General features: G+C 40.3%; 1 protein-coding gene across 9 annotated transcripts in view; it reads left to right on the top strand.

Moving 5' to 3' along the window:
• Positions 1-25813, top strand: part of SULF1 (sulfatase 1) — a gene marked incomplete at its 3' end in the record, with an annotated part of 152554 nt that overhangs the window by 62155 nt on the left and 64586 nt on the right. For 8 of the 9 annotated variants that reach the window (XM_081069959.1, XM_081069954.1, XM_081069960.1 and 5 more), the window contains 2 exons: positions 18732-18804; positions 19108-19339. In XM_081069959.1, coding sequence (XP_080926085.1) covers positions 19168-19339 — 172 coding nt within the window. In that variant the 5' untranslated portion in view covers positions 18732-18804; positions 19108-19167. Of the gene's footprint in view, positions 1-18731; positions 19004-19107; positions 19340-25813 lie in introns of all 9 variants that reach the window. The other variant, XM_081069957.1, reaches the window with a different exon arrangement.

The following is a 25813-nucleotide window of genomic DNA, read 5'->3' on the forward strand; positions in this document are numbered from 1 at the left end:
ACAATGGCGCATTCTGTGATGTTGTAGGAAAGCATAAGATGGGGGGGTTCCTTCTCCACTTTGAGAAACAGTGATTCAGGGTCAGTGATTTAGCCCCTCCTAAATACATTTAATACATTTTTGTATTAATTTGAGTTTACAACATCTTAATTTGAGGTATAACAGACATGAGGCATATTTGTGAAACAAAAGGCATATTTGTGAAACAAATCATCTGTACATTCTTTTAAAACATAGAGACCTTGAGTTTTAGGAGCTTATTGTAGGAAATCCTTGCTATTCAAATAAAGGCGGAATTCCTGTTTTCAACCCAAAACTTAAAGTCCTATTTGTAGGAGTGAGAAGGGAAAAAGGGAAAAGGTCTGCAGGTGAAGGAAAAAACATATCCCAACATTCCTGCAGAGGGGTTGTTTTTACTAGCATCTGTGTATCCAGCATTAAAATTTTGCACTTAGTTAAAGAAATAGTAGAATACCTTAAGCAATGTTTCCTGAAAATACGGAAATTCCTCCTTTGGGTGTGAAATATGAAAATCCATCATTGGGGGCCTCCATTTAACCTCTTTCAAGAAAACTCAGGTAGCCTTTTGCCTTGTTGCAGCCATCAAAGCAAGGTAGTTCACCAGAAGCTCACTGGAACCATTCCAGAAAATTCCTGCAGGGTTCTCACTCGTCTTCGTCTGCTCAAACTGGCATGTTTCCGTTAGGACACGAGGGATGTAAGCTTCATTAAATTGGAGTTAAGTGAACTTTCTTGAATGTGTCATCTGAGATACTTACCTGGCTGCAGATATAACCCTGGCAGCTCTTTGTACATTTTTTTAAAAGACTTCAATTATGAGTGTTTTTATGTGAATGGAATAATCAGTGGTGGAAATCTTTTTTTTTAATTTACTGTTATCTTCCCAATGGATTCATCTTCAAAACATGTGGTTGATTTTCCCTCAGTTATATAAAAGTATTCAGGATTTTAAAAAAAAAGGTAGACTACTGTTAGATTGTCTACATAAAGACTGAAAGCTTATTTTATTTGTTTATTTTTTAAGACGCTAAAGAGGCATTCATACTACAATAAAATCCCTTGAATCCTGGGAAATTGTCAAAAGATAGAGGATCCATTTCTGTTTTTCACTTCCATAGCTAATGAGAGATTTCTAACATTCTTTAATGCACCCAGAAACCTTAAACTGGTTTAAATATTAGTTAAATGTTAATTTGGAGATTAATGCCTGCTGAGAGAATTTCATGTTCCCACTTGTCCGTATGGATTTCATAGCACTTATCATAAGTTGTAATTATACTTTTATTTGTGTACTTTATATCTTCAAATCTCTTGCTAACTACAGGTTTTGTTTTTTTCCTATTCTGAGTATAAATCAAACTCCTCTGGTTTGATTTTTAAAAGGCCATGTTTCTTCTAACATTTTAAATCTAGGATGGTGGTAGAACAAGAAAAAAAAAAAGAGTTAGTTAGGAGATACAATTAGGAATTTGACTACACAGCAGAAATCAAAATAGTGCCTTAGCCACAAAAAGGTTTTGTTCTCTCAAGTAAAAGAAACCCAGAGTCAGGCTGTCAGAGCTGGGACAATAGTCACTGGAGACCCAGGCTTCTTTTCGCTCAGCTCCACCATGGAGCATTCCATCAGTGAAAACATTTCATGGTCCAAGGTGACTGCTGAAGCTCTAGCCATGCAATGTGACAAATGGCCACTCACACTCTTTTATGGAAGTCCCACACAGCCCTTTCATTACATCTCTGGAAAGAATGTACTTTACATACTGGAAAGAATTCACACATGTGAGCACATAGAGTTGGGAGGGGTGCAGGGAGATGTCGCCTAAAGCTGGGCACATTGCCACTGCATATAAAATCAGGGTCTTGTTACAAATAAAGACGGTAATAAATGACCAGGTAGGCAATAAGCAGTCCCTACCTTATAATTTACAACTATTCGCATCAGTCAAAACTAACAGCAATGGAAATGACATAAGCTCAGAATTGGGAGAAAAATAGGTTGTCACCATCAGACAAAATTAAAGTTGTGCCTTATCATAATTGTATCGCATGCTGTTTTTGTCTCTACATTCCACCGCGTGATCAGGCAAAACAATGACTCAAGGTGAGGTAAATTTCCAAGGATAGCCGGCCCGTCCACTGCCCTCTCCCCAATTCCTACCTACCGTGTTTCCCTGGAAATAAGACCTAGCCGGACCATCGGTTCTGATGCGTCTTTTGGAGCAAAAATTAATATAAGATCTGGTATTGTATTGTATTGTATTGTATTGTATTGTATTGTATTGTATTGTATTGTATTAATTTTTGCTCCAAAAGACGCATTAGAGCTGATTGTCCAGCTAGGTCTTATTTTCAGGGAAACACGGTAGTAGGAAACAAGTTTTCTGGCCGCTGTCCACTGAGAAAGGTGCTAACTTCCTACAAAGTGGTGCTTTCCTGTTAAATGGAGCTCCATGTCACATACCAATGCATTTTCAGGCAGCGTAATCAATCTAACTTTCTAGTCTGTTTTTATAAAAAGACTGTTAACTTGTTAAAAATCAACGTATCTTCAAAGCTTTCCTCTTGTTATTTAATCCAAATTATCTCATACACATAGTTTAATCAAAAAGCTGTTTTTCCCTTGTTTTTAACCTGAGATTCTATTAAGGGTGTTCTGATCAACATAATAGTATTGCTATAATTATTAGAGAGCAGCATTAACACTTTAACTCACTCCACTCCCATTACTATGGACATTACTCTTTGTATTTTCAGTTGTTGGTGAGTTTGTGCAGAAAGAATAAGGAAACCTAAAACCAATATACTGTTTGCTTGAGTTGTAATGAAAACTAGCCAAGAAAAGGCTTGAAACTAGTATGAATGCATTGTTTCTTTGCTTATTTGTTCCTTACATTAGGTTGCATATTTTTAGCCTCTATGTCCATGGATAATGAAGTGGCAGTGATTCACAAAATAGCAAGATGAAGTGAGAAAAATTGATTTATGAAGAGGAAAAGCGATCAGCCTCAGAGTTAGAACTGAGTGAGTTTCAGCTTCAGCTTTTTGAACCTCCTGTGGAGGATGGAGCTGGGTTGGAGAAAGAATAATGATGCTTGCTGTAGCTTCCTATGTAAGTCGTTGTGAAGAGCAAATTTGATCAGTTATGCCAAAGCCTTTCCTGAACTGTGATGCATTGTGAGCACAGGAGTTATTTTACCCATGAAAGAACAAATATATCTTCTATTGGGATTTCAGATTCAAGAAACCACCTAAGCATATGAAATATCTTGTTCACAGTTCAATTATTATCAGTCTAAGCTCAGGCACACAGAGGATAATTAAAAATATATTAGAGGTGAGTGCTAGCTGAAAGACAGTTGTCCGCTAACCAAGTTGGAAACATTTGACTTTCCTGTACCTTGACTGGCTAATGTGGTTCTTTGGGGTTTGTTTTCATTAGAAAAGCATGAATGTCAGACACCACTGTGCCATTCAGGGTAATACCTACCCAAAGGGAGTATCATGCACATTCCAGGGAGCCCTGGGGCCTTTCAAAATGTGCTCTGTCCTACCTTCTCCAAGACGGTTGGTACTAACACAATCTGGCACTATGTTATATTTAGCATTGTGTGTGACTATTTATTTGAAAGCAGGGTCCTTTTCTCATTCGTTGCTCCATTATCTCTAGCAGTGCCTAACAAAGTGCTTTGTACAGGTGCTCTACCAAAGGTTGTTGAATTAAATGTGTGTAGCAATTAAAATTAGTGGAATTGAATGAGAAATGGCAGTTAGTCACCTGTCTAGGAAAGAATTCCTGTTAAATATGGGAAATTGCAAAGCGGGGTGCTCCTATGGGACTAACCCCCAAACCCAGCCTTCCCTAACTTCATTTATCTAACGCCCTCACCCAGCCAGACACAGGCAAAAACAAGAAGGAACTAATAATCCTGTGAAGCACCTACATCCAGCGTTTGTCACAGTTTGTGTACCAAACCCACCAATAGATGGCACTTGAGGGAGACCCTCATGTCTACTCTTATTTTAAACATGAAGCTAATAAGGCATCTCCCTGGTATCTCTCTAGCATATTAGACGAGAGGTGGTAGAGTTCTGAGAGGTAAATACACTTATAATAACTGAAATATCTGATAATCAATAGCAAAGACGGTAAAACAACACTATGAGAAGCATCCATATAAGCAATTCTAAACAGTATTGTTTCAGTGTTATTAATGGACCGGGGAAACAACTTTCCTTGTCCCAGTATTCCTTAAGGAAAGTCTGAATGATAGCCACAGGCAATATTTATATTAACAGCAATGACCCAGAGCGATGAAACAAAACAAAGCAGTGTCGTCATTCCCAGTAGTCTTTGGAGACGAGGAACTATGTAATTTTTCGAAGTGCATGTGGTAGATTAAATCACAATCCCCAATTATTACCACCCTTCCCCCACCAGAGAAATGAATGGGGTCCATCATCCCCCCAGCTCCCCCCGCAGTGGGACTTGCGGAGCACTCCAGAGGGCAAAACATGTCACCACCCCATCCTGGTCTTCACCATGTGGCTTGCTTTGGCCAATGGCGTGGAAGCAGGTGCACCCAGGTTCTCTGAACTGCACTCCAAGTTTCCACCAGCTCTCCTGCCCCCCGGTGTCCACCCTGAGGGTCCTACCTCAGCCTCAGTCCTGGAATGAGAAGTCTCTGGAGAGCCACAGACAGAAGCAGGGCCCAGCCACCACCGCCTGCAGCCATCATGTAACACAGGGAGAAATAATCCTTTTTCTTTATAGGCCACTGCACTTTGGGAGGCCTTTATGCAAATTCATTGTGCTTTAAAGTGGTTTCTGTTTGTTTGTTTGTTTGTTTGTTTGTTTGTTTGTTTGTTTAAGGGCTTGCCTTTAAGTAGTTAAAGTGAGATATTATGGAAATTTGCATATTTGGAGACTCTCCTTGCCACTACTGTGGTAGATAGTTGAGGTATTACTGTGAATTGCTTCAGTTAAAATTGCACTTGAGGACATTGTGGTAAACCGGACAGAAGCAGCCACGTGCACTTATATTAACCCATGTGCCACCTTCATCCAGCAAGACAGGAAGCCAAGCCTCAGGGAGAGTTCTTCTGAGGAAGCCTCCTTGGGGCTAGGGAACAAGCCTGCTGGGGTGGGTGTGGGGGTCTCACGGGAAGGAATTCCCATGGACTGGTGGCATGGAGAATGATGTCATGAGGGTAGGGGTTAAGGACAGATGGCAACCACCTGCCCTCCTTTTAGAAAATTTCAGGGGCTGTGGAGTGAATCTCTCGGACCACAGGCACAGAGTAGAAAGTCAAGTCCAATCTTTCTGTCTCTGGAAAACGCAGCAGTCCAGTACTAACGGGGAGCCTGAGAATGACCGACTGCGTGACTAGGCACAAATTATTTCACCTTCTGCCTCGGCACCAAGGATTAATTAATCATTGCAAGTTGTCTTGCGACTACACAATACTAAATACAAATAGAGGAGACCCTTGAATTCATGGAGTTGTGACTCGTGGTCTTGAATATTCATGTACAGCCACGCCAGTCCACTCTCTCACCCAGCAACGACTCTTTGTTTTACTGAGCTCCGAGGGTCCCCTTCTGTTTGTAAGGTGAAAGAGGGCCTGTGCGTGGTGTGTGGCTGCAATACTGATGCCTTGTTTTGTTCTCCTTGGGTAGATACTGTCAGGCATAGTAACAAATGCCTGGAAACACCGGCCACACCTGATGCCCATTTTCGCCCCCCAGCTTTCTCCCTGTTAATTTTGCCAGTTCAGAATTCTTCAGGCAGACAACATCTTTTCAAGTGAACATGCACTTCAGGAGAAAAGACAAACACAGAACAGTCAAGAACAAAGATTCTGGTGTGAGGGAGTCCCACCAGACTGTGCTATTGGGAAAGGTCCCTGAATCTCGGTTTCCAACTGAGTAATAATTGTACCGACTTTGTGGCTGGAATAAAGGGAACTAGGACTACAGAAGGTTTGATACACAGTACATGCTTAGTGGATGTTAGCAAAGATTGTGACTTCTTAATAAAAGGTAAAGTTTCCTTCCTTGTTGGAAATTGTGGATATTTGGAGACCCAGGAGCGCAAAAGGAAAGAAGGGAGGGTGAAGGACTAGATTGTAAAAAGGGAAGAATAGGGAGGTAGCATCTGAGGAATGACGGAGAAACAAAGGATGAAATGGGGAGTGCGAGGGGGAAAGGAAAAAGATGAAAAGGCCACAAATTCAAGATGTGCCCCTTCTCATTCGTGTCTGGCTCCCAGCATCAGCCCACGTGGGGCTGGAATATACTCCCTGATGTCGGACAACTGGAAAACCCAAATTCCAAACTTCTTGCACCTGCTCCACTAGGTATCAGACCATGTGTCCCACTTTGGAGCTCTGAGAAGTGGCTGCTAGAAGAATTAAGACACACAACGTAGTTTGGAAGGTTGCAGACCTGCCCTTCCCTCTGTTTCAGCCCACTACACCTACTGCCGGGGAGTTCTGTCCACCTTTTCCAGGTCACTTTTGTGTGCCTTCGCCCCTTTCCCGACTCTCCCACAGAGTGAGAAGGAGAGTTCCATGTGGGTTCCTCACAGCACCCAACGTGTCTTGCATATCACAGTGGGTTGATATATATCTTGGATCATATTGTTGAATTGAGTCAGAGTTTGTCTTTTTACTGCAACTATATTTGTTCAGGGGTCTCAGAGGAGGTAAAAGGCCCAGAGTGGGTGATTGACAGAGAAATCTGGACAGAACTGGAAAACTGAGGAAAGGCTTCATTGAAACAACAGCAAGTAACTCACTGTGCCTCCTTAATCTCTAGGAATAATTCACCCAAAGATATAGTGGGTTGGTGCAAAAGTAATTGCGGGTTTTTTTTCAACCTTTAAAACTGCAAGTACTTTTGCACCAGCCTAATAAAATGTGGTGATGGTAAACCCATCTTTGTGCATAAAAACTGTTTACTAAACGTAACAAGCTTCACCATTGTGCTGGGCCGCTGTCAGACTCCTTAGTTCATGGACGTCAAGGATTTGTGGAACCTAGTTTCTTCAGACGTTGTGTGAGAATATTTAGAAAGGGATATTAGAGGGTCATTTGAAAGCCACTCAGAAGAACATAGCTGGGTATTTGCTGAGGGAAGTTTAACGGTCTCCAATGGAAAACTCTTCCAGTTGCCCATGCGTAGGGAAGACTGAGTGCGTTGGAGTGTTTGCCTTCCCATCAACTCTGCAAAAGATGGTCTTACACAAGTTCTGTCAGCGATGAAATAACTGTCAATATCGATAGTCTTGTCTTGTGAATGGTTAGCTGCTCCAGCCAATACAAAGGCTTGAGAGACCAACCTTCATGGAAAAACTTGAAGCACTTGCCCCAGGCTTGACTACAACCTCTTTCCTTTTCGCTAGTGCCAGTGGGTTGATTGCTCTATCCTGGACCGTGCTATCAGTATCACTTACGTAGTAAGAACTTGTTAGAAACAGTTTCGTAGGCCTCACACTTGATTCGGGGACTCTGGAGTAAACTAACCAGAACCCTCAGTGTTTATGACAAACTCCTGTTCTATCTTATAAATTAAGTACTTGAGCTTGGAGCCCTTGTTTAATGGTGGAACGGTTCTTCTTCTTTTACATAGCTCTTTTAAAGAATCCAGTATTCTGAAATAGGAAGCCCAGTGTGGTAAAGAAGGTATTTCTTCTTATAAGGAAAGTTTTCTCAAAATCTAGAGAGAAATCAGTGACTACATTGTCAAGAAAAGGAAAAAAAGAAAAATCCAATCCTTCCATTATGACTTAGCCTGGGTTCTGGCTTTACGCTCCAATAAAACTGATTAACAAGGGAATGAAGCAAATTTTGGAATGTTTTTGAATTGAATTCAGTCCAAACATGAAAGTAATGGTACATGAGGAAATTTTTCTTAGTGAATTTGGAAAACATTGATTAGTCGTCTGATAGTAAAAACTCCTTTGAGCCAGATTGGCATTAAATATTCTGGCTTCCTATTTCTGTAACTACAGTGTTATAGGATCTATTGATCCAATACTTAGCCACCAATGGCCAAATCCAAAATAACCCCTTCACCACTCTCCCATAATTGACCACTGAACCACCACATGGGTATGTTTTGTAAAAGAGGAAGATTTAGGACTTAGGAAACAATCTTTAGATATTTAAAGCATTTGTTATCTAGAAGAGCATAGCATTATTTTGTGTGGCTCAGAAGAATAGAGCATGATTAAACATAAAGAGGAGAGGAAGGCAGATTTTTTGTTCAATAAAAGGGAGAATTTTCTAACCTTAAATGCTGCCCCCAAACTAATCAAGTGGCCTCGTTGCTTCTGTGTTACCTATAGAGGCATTTTTTCACTGATGCTCTAGAGAAGTTTTAGTCATTAGTTAAAGGCTGATCTAGGTGAACTGTAAGATTCTTTTTGTCTTAGTCCATTTGGCCTACTATAACAAAAATGCAATGGACTAGGTGGCTTAAATAAAAAACATTTATTTCTCACAGTTCACGAAGCTGGAAGTCCAAGATCAAGGCACCAGCAGATTCAGGGTCTGGTCAAAGCCCACTTCCTGGTTCAGTGTCCTCGCATGGAAAGGGCGTAGGAGAGCTCTCTGAGGGCACCTTTTATAAGGGAACTAATCCCATTCATAAGGGTTCTACCTTCATGACCTAATTAACTACCAAATGCCCCCACCTCCCCATCACATTGGGGGTTAGGGTTTCAACGTACGGATTTGGGAGGACATAAATATTTAGTCCATACCATCTTCTAACTCCCGAGATCCTATGTGTTTTCTAGAATGTCTCCTTCCTTCATATGAGCTCTCTAAGGTGGAGGTTGCTAACCTCCTTTCTCATATATGATCTGGTCTGTGAAATGGTGTTCCAATAAGGAAAAGCAGCTGGTTTGTGTGTCAAGATGTTGCTTTTTGCTAATTTCAAAACCAGTTCATGATCATTTGTGTGTGTGTGTGTGGACACGCGTGTGCATGTGTTTCAAGGATGTAAAGCAGTATGCAGGAGATCCTGAAACATATCAAATCCAATCCTTTGTATTTTCATCTGTGATTGAAGCTAAACACAAATAGGACATAGAAAAATGACCAAGAAAAACAAACAAAACTTCAAGAAGTCCACCAGGACTGGAGGGTTTTTTTTTTTTTTCATTGGGGAGCAGTGTGTGCTTTCAGGACTTTTCCCAAGTCAAGTTGTTGTCCTTTAAAGCTTAGTTGTGGAAGGCGCAGTTCAACTCCAGGTCCAGTTGCCGTTTCTAGTTGCAGGGGGCACAGCCCACCATCTCTTGTGGGAGTCGAACCGGCAACCTTGTGGTTGAGAGAACGCACTCCAACCAACTGAGCCATCCGGAAGCTCAGCAGCAGCTCAGCTCAAGGTGCTATGTTCAATCTTAGTTGTAGGGGGCGCAGCCCACCTTGAGTCGAAATGGCAACCTTGTGGTTGAGAGCTGGTGCTCCAACCAACTGAGCCATCTATTTACCCGGGAGCTCAGTGGCAGCTCATTGACTTCATTTGTGGAGGACGCAGCTCACTGGCCCATGTGGGAATCGAACCAGCAGCCCCCTTGCCCAGAGCTTGCGCTCTAACCAACTGAGCGACCCGTCTGCCCCAGGACTGGAGGTCTTGGTAAACTTCTTAGGCAGCCAGATAATAACTGTAAGAATCCAGTTGAACAAATGATGACAACTAACATTTTGAACTTGTCAAATGCTGATATAACAGATTTTGATAATGTTTCATCATAGCAAGACAAAAGAATTATCTACTAGAGATTCACAAATTTATAAAGAATTTTCTAATCAATCCAGGCTCCTCACTACCTATAAAATATTTCTGTGCTTTGCTGATCCATCCACCAGTGAAAAATGTTTTAGTTTCTCCTCCACTTTTATATGCGAATGTTATGTATAAACCCAATTCATATAATATTATTTTTTTCTTAATGAGTAAATACCATATACCTTTGTATGCATAATATTTTACTAAGTTTACAAATATAATTGAAGATTGCCTTCCTTTTTGAAGACTCAGATATTAAAATCAGCCAAACCCTGTTGCATTATAATCTCTAATATCACATCAGGTTTTAATAAGCCTCCCTTTTACACATGTGCTTAAGACTTCATGGAAACCAAATCAATAGAGAGAAGGGATTACTGTAGATGACTCTGAAGTATGCATTGTTCGAAATAGCCTCTGGTGACCAGCTTTCATGAATGGCTGATTTTACTTGTGGAGCATATAATATGGTTTAATTATATCAGCTCCTTTGTGTGACAAGTGCTGTTCTTGTGTGTGTTAAGAAATGAAGATTTAAAACAGTGAGATAATAAATTCTGGAAGTGGAACACCATTGGGTGTTTGGCGAATAGAAGTTTGGATGAAATCTAAGGCCTTGTCCAACTGTATTTATCAAGATACTCCAGTGACAATAAATAGAAACGTCCATGGACATCAATCATAATCTGAGCCTTTTCAGTAAGGTTATTTCACAAATGTAACACATTATAGTTTAGGGTAATAATATGGCTCTTAAAATTTGTATCCTATAAATTCCTACAGCTTACAACTTCATAAAGTTTACTCTTTTATAACAATAAAGGAAAATGTTAGCTTTCATTAGCTAAAATATTCCCCAACTTCTGTCCAGACAGTCAACTAAGACAGAAGTCATATTTTAAGTTGCAAGTTACTTTCATGCAAGTAGCATCATTTGAATCAGTATGTGTTAGTGAATTTATGGTTTTAAAAATCTCCTACTGTATCTCTTCAGGTGCTAATCCATCTCAAGACATTGATAAACAGCTCTATGTCCAGATAATGATTTGAGGGTAAGAAGATGAATTTGACTGGGCAAGAATGTCAGATATCATCACATGATGTTAACAAAAATAGGCAATTTGCATCCATTCTATGTTTTATACACACTTTATGACTAAAATTAATAAATTAATTTTCCTAGAAAGGCCTCTAGTCACTCACTTTGTTCTACTGCAAGATTGAATGCCTGAATTTCACTTGAAATTTTAATTGAGTCATTCTTTTTACGTGATGAATGCATAGCTGTGCCTGTTAGAAATTGGGAGATGAGTATACAGCTAAAGGAGAGACGATCTTCTGTAGATAACACAGGGACTAAGGTACATATAAAGTACATACTGAAGATGATTTTGTCTTTAAAAGACTTGGAATTATATATGTAAAAAAAAATCTCAAAACAATATTGTCCAGTACAACTTGTTTGTGAAGCAGTATTTTTGGAATAATCAATACTCGTACATGAACTAATCAGAATTTTAAGGTTTCTTTGAAATGTCTCTAAGCAAAAGAGTTGACTTAAATATGGATGTTTGATTTTTTTAAAGGTTCTCCGGCAAGTAATACATTATATATATATATCAGAGCTATTCTCCGTATCTTTTGCCCCTACGTCTTCAGTCAGGAGCCAGAAATGCGTATTCATCCTTTGCTCTCTATTTCTTGATCCTCGTGTGTAAGGCCAGCAAAATCCCTCAGAAGGAAGTTGTATCTCCACTCTGCTGGATTGAAACCCTTAGAAAATGATATAGAACATTACATGCGTGGTGAGCTTGACTCCATGGAAAGTAGGCCAGTGGAATTCTCTTGACTGTTGGCTTCATTTACATAGACAAGTCAGGTGTTCCTCTTTTCTCACATAGATTTTAACTGCAAGAAAATATTGGAAGGAATGCTTTCGAAATATAAACACCGCATCTAATTATCTTTGTAAAAATATTTTCTTCAACTTAAATGTATCACAAAAAATGTGGAACTTTACAATACACTTGTATTGTGCCAGATAATATATATCAGGGAAACAAACTCAAAGAAAACATGTCCCCAAAATCCCAAATCTGTTTCAAGTACATTTTTAATACCTAAGCATGGAACTTGAAGCTGCGGAGAAGACTGTGTTTCTTCATTCCTTGACAGATGTGTCTATGTGCAATATATTTACACATATATCTTAAGTATGTGTGTGTGCATGTGTATGATTGAGAGAGAGAAAAAGGTAAATACATAAAGTACTGGTGAAACTTGATGCTGTGGCGTTGAGAGTGGCAGTCCTGCTCAGCAAATCTTCCATCTGCTCCACCCTATTTCCAGCTCTCTTGTAGTTGGATGGGGCCAAATGACTAGTTGCAGACAATGACCTATTAGAACTGATCAGAGTCGTCTCCAGGTTGAAAAGCTCCTGCAAGATTCTCCAGTCTTTTCTTCCTCTGCTTGGTCCATATATTGTAGCAACAAGACAACAGTGACCCCATAAGCCTGCGTCCATGCACAACTGGGCATAGCAAAGCTCCCTGCTACCCTGGGTGTGATTTGTAGTGTGAGCGATGACAATACTTTTAGTGTGTTAAGCCATTGCTATCTGAAGTTTATTGTTGCAACCAACCAAGTTTATTGTCTGCTTCCTGGTGCAATACCTCAAGGTACTTCAATACAAATAAGCTATAAGTATGTAAGACCAATGACAAATTAAATGGAATTTAATGTACTAAATCATATACTTGAAGACCTAGCTAAGATGTCTAAGACCACATCTGTAGTTTATCAGTATTGCTATTCTTTCACCAAACCCATATTAACTGAAATTTCCATTGCCCTTTTTTTTGAAATTCCAGTAATCTCTCGTTCTCATTCTCTTGGATTTCAGCGCCACCACTGAAGCTAGTATCCATTGTCAGAGCCTTCAGGCACTTGGTAGCCTCTGCTTCTGGAATATCAGGTCCTTCTGGTTCTTTTCATAATTTTTAGATCACTTTTTTTCCTAATTTTTATTTGAAAGAAGCTGAACAAATTTTAGTCTTGGACTTCTTTAAGTCTCGAAAATGCCCTTGGTGAATTCATTTTTACGTGGTTTTTCCTTCCTACCTTTGTGTGGAGAAGTCTCAAAAGTACTTTTTCTGATGTAACCTCTCCTTTCATTCTTATCACTTCCCAACTTCTACGATTCTCTCCCTCCATGAGAAGACAAAGAAGAAACCTAGAAAACTTCAGTTTACTTATTTCTGCTTTTATAATGCAACAGAGCATTGAAAAAGAATGTCTATGCATGAAGTAAAAACTAAAATCCATCTCACGCTCTCATCATACCCCGGGGATAACTGACACAAACAGTTTTGTGAATAGATGACTTTTCAAGGTTCCTTCCAATTTCAGGATTCACAGTATTGGAGAAAAAAAAAAAAAAAAAGAGGAGAAAGGGAAGAAAAGCAAACATTGTTCAAGAAGGAGCTCATCATTTAGCCAAGTATTTCCCCAAAGGTGCTCCAGGCCAGAGACGCACGCTTTTCAGCTGACTTTGCTTGTTGGAAGAGATTTGTTACTAGAGGAGTATAAAAATATTACTGTCTATCTTCTTTGCCTAGAGTTGTAATAAATTCGATCAGGAAACAGGCTTTCTGAGGATGAACCAATCAATAAATGAATGTTGCCAGCTATGGCGTTTTTAAAGAGAAGAAATTAGCTCCTTCTTGGTTTCACGTATAGCGTAAAGAAGCTAGCACGTCCTGAAGGCTTCCTTTAAAGGAAAGAAGTGATGTATGGGAAACGTGAAAGCCAAAATTAAGGGAAAAGGGCCATGGAAACTGACACTAAGAAATGTATGTAGATTGGCAGTGGGTGTGGATGGGAGGTTGATTACCAGCTTTTTGCTGGTATAATCCCAATTTTGTTTCACTCTGGTGGTAAACTATACGTGTTCTGGCTATATTCAGCTTCTAATAATTGCATGTTGCTGGCCTAATCTCGCCTGCTGTTTTGATTGGTTATGGTGTTCCTTTTTTTCTGTCCTATGGAGTGCTTTGCTTTGTTCTAGAAACAATTCTTTGTCCCATTTCTGTGCCTAGTAAGTGGTTCTGAACTCGTCTCCCACATACTTTAGATGTGTGGGTATTCACTTGTAAAATTGTGTGTTATCCTCAAATTAAAAAATATATATATGCTGTCACTCATTAACAACTCCTGTGTGATACCAGGCACTTAGGACAATTTCAAAGCTTTAAAGGGGTGGAAAAGGGAACGAGAACTTTGTGAATAGGGTCAGATCTAGAGTCTTAGAGTGAAACTCTAGGCTTAACTGTGGAACCAGGTATACTATAGGTCAGCAACTCTTAAGGCCTTTGGGCTCAGGATCCATTTATATTATTAAAATTTATTGAGGACCCCCAAGAGTAGTAGTTTATGCAGGTTATAGCTATTGATAGACATTAAAGCTGAGAAAATTTTAAAATACTCATTAATCCTTTTGAAAATAATAATAAATCTATATGTTAATTTAAATGATATATTTTATGAAAACACCTATGTTTTCCAAACCAAAAAAATATTGGTGAGTAAAGTGGCATTGTTTTACATTTTTGTAAATCACTTCAATGTCTCTCTGAATAGAAGAGAGATGTAGTCTTATGTCAGCTTCTGCGTAAAATCTGTTGAAATATGTTGTTTTGGTGAAAGTATAAGAATAAAATTCAGCCTCACATAGATAAGTAGCTGGAAAAAGAAATATTTTAATAGCTTTTTCAGATACTTGTGGATCTTCTTTGATACTATACCAAAACTTGACAAGTGGTAATATCTTAAAGGTTAGAAGTAGTAAGAAATCTGAAACCATGTCAATGAATGTTTCAATACTCTGTTTCTTTAAAATTCAATGGTCATCTCGCACTTTGATTGAAATGTTTTTACTCATGTTTGATTTTGTAGCATTGTGTTTGGTCATTTGGGAAATACTGGGTCACTGAATTATGCAAATACTGACACATTTCATTTTACCATATCAAAAAATAACACGTAAAAAAATAACGCTTGTTAACAACACTTGTTAATATCAACACCAATGTCATCAAAAAGGTTTTATGTGTTGGGAAGCTGCCAAGCTCAGTGGCATATACGAGCTTTCCAAAATTCTGATTTTAACTTGAAAGCTAGATTTCTATCATTGGCACGAAATACAACAAATACTGCCAGTTGTTTTCCTTGAAAAGACAGTCTCATTTCATTCATTATTAGACTGCCAAATATCTAAGTCCAAATAATTCTTTCAAGTAAAAACGGTGTTTATGAGAAAAAAATAGTATCTGCTTCAGCTTACAACTCAGTCACACAAGTCTTTTTCCTCAAGACAACCATCACACCTCCACAGGCGGCAAAGGCCTTTATATGCACCTCCTACCTCCTAAAACAGAAAATGAAAAAGAAAAGATGTGTATGTAAGGGTTCAGGTTTAATAAAATTAATCATTACTCCTTCGTCTTAAGTGAAACTGGCGTTTCTTTTTTAACTGTATGTGGCGGTCTTACTTCATATTAAGACAAAGGGGGTTTTACCCACCATTGTTCTTACTCCATCAGTAGAATATCAACAAAGTAAAAATAAATAAATAAATAAATAAATAAATAAATAAATAAATAAATAAATAAATAAATAAATAAATAAATAAATAATGAGGCAATATCCTTATCAAAATAGTTGTGGCCTTATGGACCCTCCCCAAAAGGATCCCAGGGTCCACCCCAAATTCTCAGATTACACTTTGAAAACTTCTCTGGTGGACAAAGCAGGACCCTTTCAACATATTGTTACCATTCCTTTTACCTTAGCACCAACTCCCCAGAGACAAGGGGGCTTGGTGAAGGCAGAGATCGCCTTAAACCTACTGGGGTATTGAGTGTGGAGTATGGCTACACGCACATGTGTGAACTTGACTTTCAATCCAGTTAGCTTGAAGTTTTCCCAGTTTTTCTTTTTCTTTCACATATGACTTGAAACGTTTAATGTCACATTTATAGTTTGGCTTGACTGCCCTAAACAGAGTCCTGTAAACTTTGCACCCCGATTGGGTATAGCTGTAATTGGGGTTTTCATTTTAGGGCTTGGAGCACCGTTCCTCAAGCTCCTTTTCCATGTGTGAGAAAAACCTCTTTTTACATTTCTCCCATGTTCCACAATTTCTCAAGACAAATTGTGAGTCTCTAAGGACACTTGTCGTCCGCTGCAAAGTATCCAATTCAAACATTGCATCCTGTCTCCTTTGTCAAGTTCTGCATTTTGTCTGACAGAGTTGTTTTTTTTTTTAATCCTTCTTCACTTCTTTTCCTTCTGGAGCTGGAAACCAGGCAGTGAGAGGACAACAGATATTTCAAAGGTCATTTTTGAATGAGGAATTGTCTGTGTGAACTTTTTGCACAGTAGTGTGTTTTGTGTGTTTTAGTGGGGGTTGGGGGGGATAAAGGATAGAGCACTCCTGCAGGCCAGACCTGTCTGGAAAGTTCTTTACCATTCAATTTCCATGCTTTTACATACGAAGCCTCTGAATCACTAATAAACTGTGGCAGAAGAAATGTTGGTCTTTCCTGCACCTTAAATTCTCCAAAAAGGAAGATCACTTTATTGGTTAAAAGAAAAAAAATCTACTCTATCTCCCTTCTCTTTATTAGGAAATAATTTTCAATGTAGTTTATGCAAGATATCATTCAAGTTAATTTCCTTTTTCCTAAAGGAAGAAGTAAAGTAAATAAGATAAAGAAAAGAATAGCCAGTAATGTTGATTGGGCTCTAGGGAATGCTATCAGCCTCTTAATTGTGAAGCATTTTCAGTTTGGTTATTTAAACTCCAACCGCTACTGTGTGCTCAACACACAGTGAGTCTGTCTGACTGTCCTTTCCGGGCCACTGTTGTCAGCAGAAGTTGGTTTATTCTATCTATAGCGGATGTATGGAAGCCCCACTCACTCTCTCTTCACACACCCTTGCAGGCTTTGAGAAGTGAGCAAAGTTTTGCTACTTAAAGGGCCAACCCTCTAAGAAATTTCTGTATTTAACGACTTAGCCTAATGCACGCTCCGTGGACGAAAGCCATAGTTTGACACCTATTTCTTTCGTTTTCCTGTCCTTTTGTGCTCATATCAGTTTTCTCATGGCTTAAAACAAATGCACAGAAACCAAACAGTCGGTGCAGAACAATTGTGGGCTTTTAGAATTCATCATGCCCAGAAATCACTGAAATGACCCTGAGTTATTACAGAGAGGGAGAGAGAGAAAGAAAGAGGGGGGCAGGGAGAGAGAGAGAGAGAGAGAGAGAGAGAGAGAGAGAGAGAGAGAGAAATGACTCTGAACCTTACGTATTGACTTTCTCAGAGCCACAGGACTAATCGGAGGTGGCTTGTTGGTTGTTCTGTAGGTAACGTAGTCAGACTGCCTAGCAGACACTGTATTTTTGTTTCAAAATCTATTTCTTATTGAGTCTCCCCCCACCCACCTCCCAGAGTAATTACAGGCTGCAGAATGAAAAGCATTAGCACTGTTTACAAAACAGCTCATAAAGTTTAAAATAATAGGGGTTTGTGTGTATAAACACAATACTGTGGCTGAGGTAAATAGTACACAGTCTTTTTTCTTTCATTGCCCATGCCACCCTCCAGAATGGAAGGCATGGACGTGAGCATTGAGTCTCTTTCCTCTTGCTACGCAATACTCACACTTAATTCATTATGTTTACTTATCTGATGCCAGTTTATTGTTGCAAATCAAAACAGACCCGTCAGGTGTGCAGGGGCAGACGCCCTGAGGAAGTGGGCTGCTATCTAATTAATTTAAGGGCAGCCTTAATTCCCATGCAGACATTCCATTGTGACATCCAAGGGACAGGTTTTTTTTTTGTTGTTTTTTGTTTTTTGTTTTTTTGTGAGCCCTGTGCTATCTTTCAGAAGTCCAGGGGGAACGCTTGTAGCAGGTGTTCTAAAGCGAAGGGGGCATTTTCCAACCCTTTCCAACTCCCCGCTTGTGCAGACTGGCCAGGATTGTGCAGCACTGCCCTCTGCATTTTATTTATTTTTTTAATGTGGAAGGCTAGCCTCTCACCCCCAGCCTGGGAGCCGTCAATCATTTTGCTCTGCGAATTTAGATCTGCTGCAGCAAAGCACCTCTGTGCTGGTGGCGCTGTAGCCGGTCCTGCTAATAGTGAGGCTGGCGCTGACAGTCAAAAGAGGGCTCTGTCCCCTTTGGCGCCAGCGCACTGAGGACACGGGCTGGACAGAGGGACCAGCCTTGCTCGAAGGAAGCGCCTCTTCCCCTGATGATTGATGGAGGACAGTTAGGAGCTTTTTGGAGGCTGGGAAAGATTGCCATCCCAGTCACTGACTATGAAGTCTTTGTCAGCAGAAAGAACTCTCCTCGGTAGTGAGTGACATAATGCAGATGACAGGTGACAGCTTTGCGTTTCATTCTGCTGCGATCGGTAGTCAGTATCTCACACAGGTGAGTTCACGCTCCCCCAACACGCCCCCTCGCACCACCGTGCCACCTGCCCCACAGGTGTGGTTTGACAGGCACCGCTGCGTCTTCCTGATTAATCATTAGTTTTCTCGGGGATGTTTAAAGTACGATTAGAGTGTGAGCGGGAATGATACACTTGGCTCCGTTTTATGAAGCTGATTATGGGATGAAGATGTTGAGTCATTTGTTAGCAGTTCTGAAGGTTGCTTCCTCCTTTTTCTCCCTTTTGGAGTGCAGATAAAATGTGTGTGTGTGTGTGTGTGTGTGCGTGTGTGTGTGTGCCTGTATGTATATATGTATAATATGCTGTTTTGAGAGACCACTTCAGACCAAACACCTGTATCAAAATCCTTGACTGATGTTTTCTTTGTATTTTTTCTCCCCCTTCTAGGACCCCATCTGCAGATGTTCTGAACACCTCTGGGTATAGAAATTGATTTTTCAACCAGGATACCTAATTCAAGGTATTAGCTCTTGTCAGAAAGCTTTTACACTCAAGCCCCGTGTTGGAAATGATATTTTGGCAGTGAATTGAAACAGGAAAAGTTGGAAGGAGAATAAAGGACAAAAGTGAATTTGCAAAATAATCAAGTGCTTAAAAAACTACCGAAGGCCTGTGAGGGTTTGCCGCTTCTGACTCACGTCGGCCCTTTCTCTGCCAGCGTATGTGCCAGTTCTCACTTAGCTGAAGCCCTTTTTCTGCAACTGTGTTTGGAGTTTGGATTTCATTTCAGTCTCTCCCTCTCGCTTTTTCTCTGACTGCCTAGACCTGCAGAAACCAGGAGGCTGAGACGTTTCGTCGGGTTTGCGACATTGGACCCAACACAATGAAGTATTCTTGCTGGGCTCTGGTTTTGGCCATCCTGGGCACAGACCTGCTGGGGGGCCTCTGTTCGACGGTCAGGTCCCCAAGGTTCAGAGGACGCATACCGCAGGAACGGAAGAACATTCGACCCAACATCATCCTCGTGCTCACTGACGACCAAGATGTGGAGCTGGGTGAGACGCTGGATTTCTCACTTGTTAGTCTCTTTGCTCACGTGACCTGCTGACTTTCTTCGTTATCAGTAACCGGCGGTGAACATTGTGGGGTTGGGCACTTAGAGTACCTTCACCAACAACCTAGTGTATAAAATGAACTCGTATTGAGTATATAAGTTATTTGGTTTGTGTTGCGACATTACGTTTCTGGTCTTAAGCTTTTGAAACAGTCTGGGGAGGGACCAAGGAGAGTAGGAGGGGGAGGAAATCCAGATTAAATACTATAGAAGTTAAGGAGTTAATTGTGTAACTTGGAAACTCTTTTTTTTTTTTTTTTAATTTGGGCAAAGTTGTTTCAAAGAGCATGAGACTATGATTGTGATCCTATGCAATGTATATAAATAGATAGATACTAGAGGAACTTTCAATGGATTATTGTTAGAGTGAATGATGTATTTATGTCATAATCGTTAGGTAATTGAAAGTTACAATATTCTCTATAGCTTCTCCCTTAGATATGATGCCTTTTTGAAGACTGAGCTCCTCTGCACTAATTCTAGATCGCTTAGAAAGCCTGCTGGCATTTGGTCCCACCTTAGCTTCTGTGTCATCTGAATAGGTTTCTCATCGTCTCACCTTCTTCTGTCTTGGCCCAACCCCGTACTCTTGGCTGTAACCTGGGGTCAAGTTTTTCGATGGTACCATAGGACAGATAAAATCTTGCCCTGACAAGTTGTCATCACCACTCATTTCCATTCCTGGACCCAAATTCCTCGCTCTCAGGCCTCACTCAGCTCTGCTTATCTATCCACCGTACTCAATTGACTGTCACAAGTATTTTCTAGACTCGGTGCTAGCAGAGCACCTGCCTTCTTTACAAAGCTCCTCTGGCTAGGGTTTTTGAGGAGAACATTCTCCATGCTGGAACTTGATCTGCTTGGAAAAGGACTTTGATTTCCAGTTTGAAACCAAAGCGTGGGATTCCAACTAAGTTAACTCGTTGGGTTCAACGGGAAGCAAATGCATTCAAGTCAGTGGAGGTAATGATTATTGAAATAGATGTGTACAGTCTTCTCTTTCTCACTTCACCTTTTAAACAAGAGTATAGCTTTTCGGGCAACATGCCAAAATGAAAAGTCTTGCAGGTATGACTTTAGGCTGGTGGTTTAAGTTTTGAATCACTTACTACCGATCAAGTAAAATGACGTGAGCACATTTGAATTCACCCTTCCTTACATCTCACATCCATCCCTGTCACTATAGCCAGGATCTGTAGCCCCTTCCCTCTCCCAGCTTTTCCCTCACCTCTCCTCTCCCCTGCAAGCAGATGAGCTTTGGGCCATCTCACTCCCACCCATCTCTATAAGGCTTCTTCCCTTTCTCCCACTTTTGCTCTGTGCTTCATGGAAACAACTTACACTTCCCTGAAGATGTCTGGTGGCTTCTTCTCTCACCTGTATTTCATGCCTTTGTACATCTCGTCCTCTCTGCCTTTCCCCCCTTTCTCCACCTGGAGAAGCCCTGTCTACTCTTAATGACCCAGTTCAAACGCCTTACCCTCGAGAGGTCTTCCCTCACCAAAACTGTACTCCCCTCGCTCGAGGTTGCTGGAACTTTCCTTTACACCACCTCGGACATACCTCCGGTGTGGTCCTTAATCCATCCTGTGCTTTCATGCTGGTCTCTTCCACTCGACTGAGAGCAATTAGAGGGTAGGGGTGTGTTTTGTCTATGTTGCAATCCTGATGCTGAGACTATGCTGGAAATATAGTAGGTACTAAATAAACCGCAAATAGACCCACGAGGGCCTGCAAAAGTAACAGTCCCCAGAAATGAATACACTTATCCATCGTGATCTACCTCTTGATATATGTCTTTGTCTTTAAAATAAATTAAGGAATTCTTTGATAAATTTATTTTTCATTCAGTAATTACTTACTGAGCAATTACTAAGTACTGGCCTCTATTGGAGGCACGTGAGCATAATGATAAAGGGTCACAGACCGGGTTTAATCAGCCCCGTTGTTTTCTTAATATTTACCTTTGCCTCTTTCCTTGATTTTCTAGCCGGATACTATGCTACGCCATCACTCATTTCATCTTCACAATAAGTCAATGAACCTGTAACAATTAGTCTCCTTAATTTATGCATTAGAAAAATGAGGCCCCCCCCCCAAAAAAAAAAGAAAAAGAAAAATGAGGCCCAGAGAAGTTATGTAGGCTGTGGTGAGCTAGTAAATGGTGAAACTAGGGCCTGTGTTAGGTGTGGGTCTCCACAGCTACCTTTCAATGCGTTCCCTTCAATCAGTCATCCTATCAAAAAATGTTTATTGAGCCTTTCCTAAAAACAACCTGTAAATGTTTGTAATAGTCTAGGTTCTGTGAGAGAGATAACAGGAGCATAAGAGGCGTCTCATTATCTTGTTGGCAAAACAAGTTCATGACGAACCACAGTGAACCGTGGATAAAAAGTTTAGAGATCTCCTTTCTCTGCAAAAAAACTATGCCCTTGGTAGCGGGTACTGCTTGTCGGAGATTTTTGCCAAGCCCTTTGTGATGTCCTCGTCATCTCTCATGAATCTTACTGCTCTAGACTTTAGTTGGTTTGGGGTTGTGTTTTTTTCTTACCGTCTGAACCATTTTTAAGTGTACAGGTCAGTAACGTTAAGTATATTCACATTGTTTTTCAACGAATCTGTAAAACTCTCTTCATCTTAAAAGTTAAAACTCTGAATCTATTAAACAATTACTTCCCACCCCTCCAGCTCCTGGCAACCACTATTCTCCTTCCTGTCTCTATGAATTTGACTATACTAAGTGCTTCATACAAGTGGAATCACACAGTATGTGTCCTTTCGTGACAGGCTTATTTCACATTGCATAATGTCCTGCCTTAAGATTCATCCATATTGTAGCATCTATGAGAATTTCCTTCCTTTTGAAGGCCGAATACTAGTCTAGTGTGTGTGTGTGTGTGTGTGTCTGTGTGTGTGTCACATTTTCTTTATCCATTCACCTGTTGATAGAAATTTGGGTTGCTTCCACCTATTGTGAATAATGCTACTACGAACGTAGGTTTATAAATATCTCTTTGAGACCCTGCTTTCAATTCTTTTGGGTTTATATCCAGAAAGGGGTTTGCTGGACAATTTGGTAATTTCATTTTTAACTTTTATAGAAACTTCCATACTTTCCATAGCAACTGCCTCATTTTACATTCCTACCAGCAGTGCACAAGGGTTCCAGTTTCTCCACATTCTCACCAACACTTGTTATTTTCTGTGTTGTTTTTTTTTTTTTTTTAATAATAGCTATCCTAATGGGTGTGAGTTGGTATCTTATTGTGGTTTTGATATGATTGGGTTTTGTTTTGTTTACTTACATGTAATTATGTTCACCAAATGCTTGAATAAATATTCACCTAAGCAAAACTTTTTGTACCTGTAATAGTGCAGGCAATTTTGGCTCGTGTGCCTCCAGAAAAATATAACAGAGTTAGGAAAGGCTTAGAAAAACAATTAGGAAAACTGTAATAGAATACTTTTCGTTTGGGGGGAAAAAAATAAAACAATTCTACTTCTTTGTCTGGAAAGACAAAGGCTGAGAAGGGTTGTCATCAAAGTTTATGAAATCAAGCTGGGAAGGAAAGCTCTTATTCAGGAGGAATAGGGGCCACTCCCTCAACTTTGAGGACAAATAAAATAAACTATATTTGGTGAAAGGAACAAGACATGTAAGGAATTCATTAATGAAAGTGCATGTGGGTAATGCTTTATCTTTTTCCAAAGAACATTCATTCTCATTATTTCATTTTGTTGTCATCCCACCCAAGTTGGGTCGGTAGGACCAAGATCATTATTCCAGAAGAAAACTTACTATGTGGAAAGATTAAATGAGGTTAATGGTCCTCTTACTTCTGGATTTGTTTTCTGGGTTTTTTTCCTACAACTTAAGAGGTTGTTTAGGTTATGCCTACAACTGTAAATAGTCCAGGTTTTTAGCCTAAGATAATGGGTGGAAGGTTTACACTTTTTTAAGCTAAGAAAACACTCATGGTGATGGTCAACATAAAGTTTCGGATGATGGTAACTCTGGGGAAGGAGAGGTAACCAAGAATGTGGACGGTACCCACATTTTATTTTAAAATTAATACATAAATCTGCAGCCACTATGATCAAATGTTAAGCTTCACTAAAGCTAGGAGACGTGTTGTTTATACTGTTGTGTCCCTGAACTTGAGATATTTTTATGAATCACAAACAAGAAAATCAGAAATGCTTGTCGGAATCCCCTAACCTTTGGGGACTGGAGTCAAAGAGATTAGGTTCTAAATCTTTCCCAAATGGTCCCTTGTTGCCACTCTGAGAAACAAACTATTGAGCTGATTGGACCCCTGATCTGACTCGCTGTGGCATTTCTCGTGCTTTTAGGAAATTGGGCTGAGGCTAACATTTTAGTAACGCAGACCCTACCGATGCTTCTCTTAGATCATAGTGGAATTAAGAAGCCATGAATACATGGAAATCCTTTGTTTCTTTAAAGCAAAGGTCACAAATGGGCTCTGCCATCCAGAGTTAGCCCATAGATGTGTTTTGCTTGACAAGCACACTTTGTAAAATCAAGGCAACATTTTAAAGGGGAAATATAAAATCCAGGTTCCAACTTTTCTTGAAAATTCAGAAGAATAAGGGCTTGCATTTCCACGAGGCAACGATCTATTAGATTCTTGAAAGCAGTCAAAGCTGCCCCCCTTATGTCGGGCGTTTCTTCCCCAGAATGTCCCAGGTCCCCACCACTCTCCATTGCTCCCCAACACGTAGGCCCATTTATCATGGCCATACTGTGTTTTTTCTTATAGTCAGGGAAGAGTTCTGTGCACCTACATGGCTATCAAATATGAAAAACTGAACAGGCAAGAGCCCTGTGATTTTTCTTATACCTGGTTGCCTTCACTTGCTTACCTTCTCTGTCTAGCTCTGTGGGCATTTCATTTCCATTCCCGTCAGAAACTAGTCTCCACTTTTAATGGCCTTTTGCTCTTTGGGGGGAAAAAATAATGAGTCCAAGTGGCCTAGAAACACTCCAGATTGATTTATTATCTGCTTCTTGGTCCCTTTATTCCCCAATTTGTTTTTCTTCCACTGGTTTTAGCCAAAACATCTGCTTTTTTCCCTACCAATTCCATAGTTTGGATAGAAGAAGGTATACTGTTTTATCATGTTATTTTTGTCTTATGTTTCAGAATTGAAATATTCACTAGACCAATAAAGCCACTTTTAATATTGGAAATGGCACTGTTTAAGGTTCTATACTTAACAGTTGGCATATGAGAAGATAGCAGTGATATATTCAGTACTGACCGTTTATATATTTAGAGCATTAACCTTACCTCATCATAAGACAATGCCATCTAAAAACAACCCTGTGTAATTAATCAGGGTTGTGTTTGCTTGTTGCTGTCACTCATCAAACCACGTACCATTACAGTCCATTTGGTGGGGTGATGGGGTGTCTCCCTTGGAAGCCAGGTATATATGAATTCCACATGCCCAGGATTTCCTTAAGGGATAGTGATTACAGTGGTTATTATTGCATTTCAGGGTTTGTGAGTTTTCCCGGACATGATAAGTAGCCTTGATGAAAATCTTAAGGTTTGATAGTACAAAATATTGAATAATCAAACGCTAAGATACTTGAATCACAAAAAGTAACACATTGCCGTAAAGTCTAATATGTAAATAAAGTCATTCAAGCACTCTATGTGACTTTGGTAAAGTCATTCAGATGAGTGGGACATTTACTCCCTCCTGACCTTTTTTGCACAGATAATTTGGGAATATACGAGTTGGAGTATATAGAATGATTTCAATTTCTGGCCATGCTTCCATCCAGCCCCAATACCCTATCACATACTCCATCCAAAGTACTCTTCCTAGAGCCTGGATTTTTAACATCACCCAACTTGCAAACCTGGTAGTTTTTGCAGGATTCCCGAAGAGTACCGCTTCTCCTTACCGTCCACCCCCACTTTGCCCCCCAGTCACTGCTGACCCAGCAGTATCCTGTCATGGCCTCCCCACGCTTGCAGGAGCAATGGCAGAGGTCCCCAGTCCCAACCTGCAACTCTGGTACTAGGGCAGCTTTTCTTGGCAGTCCTCGGACTCCACTGTGGCCTGGACCTTCCTTGTCCTCAAGCCAGCCTGCTCAGCCGTGGGACTCATTACAGTCACTTCATAGCATCCCTGTCAGGCTTCCACTCACAGGACAACTTTAAATGATAATGAATTCAGACTTCTTGCCTGGGTGGGAGGGGCAGCAGTCTGGTGCATACCAGCTCAGCAGAGGGAAAAGGTATGATTCCTGCACTCCATCCTCCGCGTCTAGCCAGGGAATGCACCAAGATCAGAGGCCGCGTTGAACACCAACGTGGCTGTCAATGACTGAAGACAGACACATTTGTAGCCCTCACCCTTCACTGGGGCCTCAGCTACT

This window comes from Rhinolophus hipposideros, assembly GCF_964194185.1.
Source record: "Rhinolophus hipposideros genome assembly, chromosome: 13".
Lineage (NCBI taxonomy): Eukaryota > Metazoa > Chordata > Mammalia > Chiroptera > Rhinolophidae > Rhinolophus > Rhinolophus hipposideros.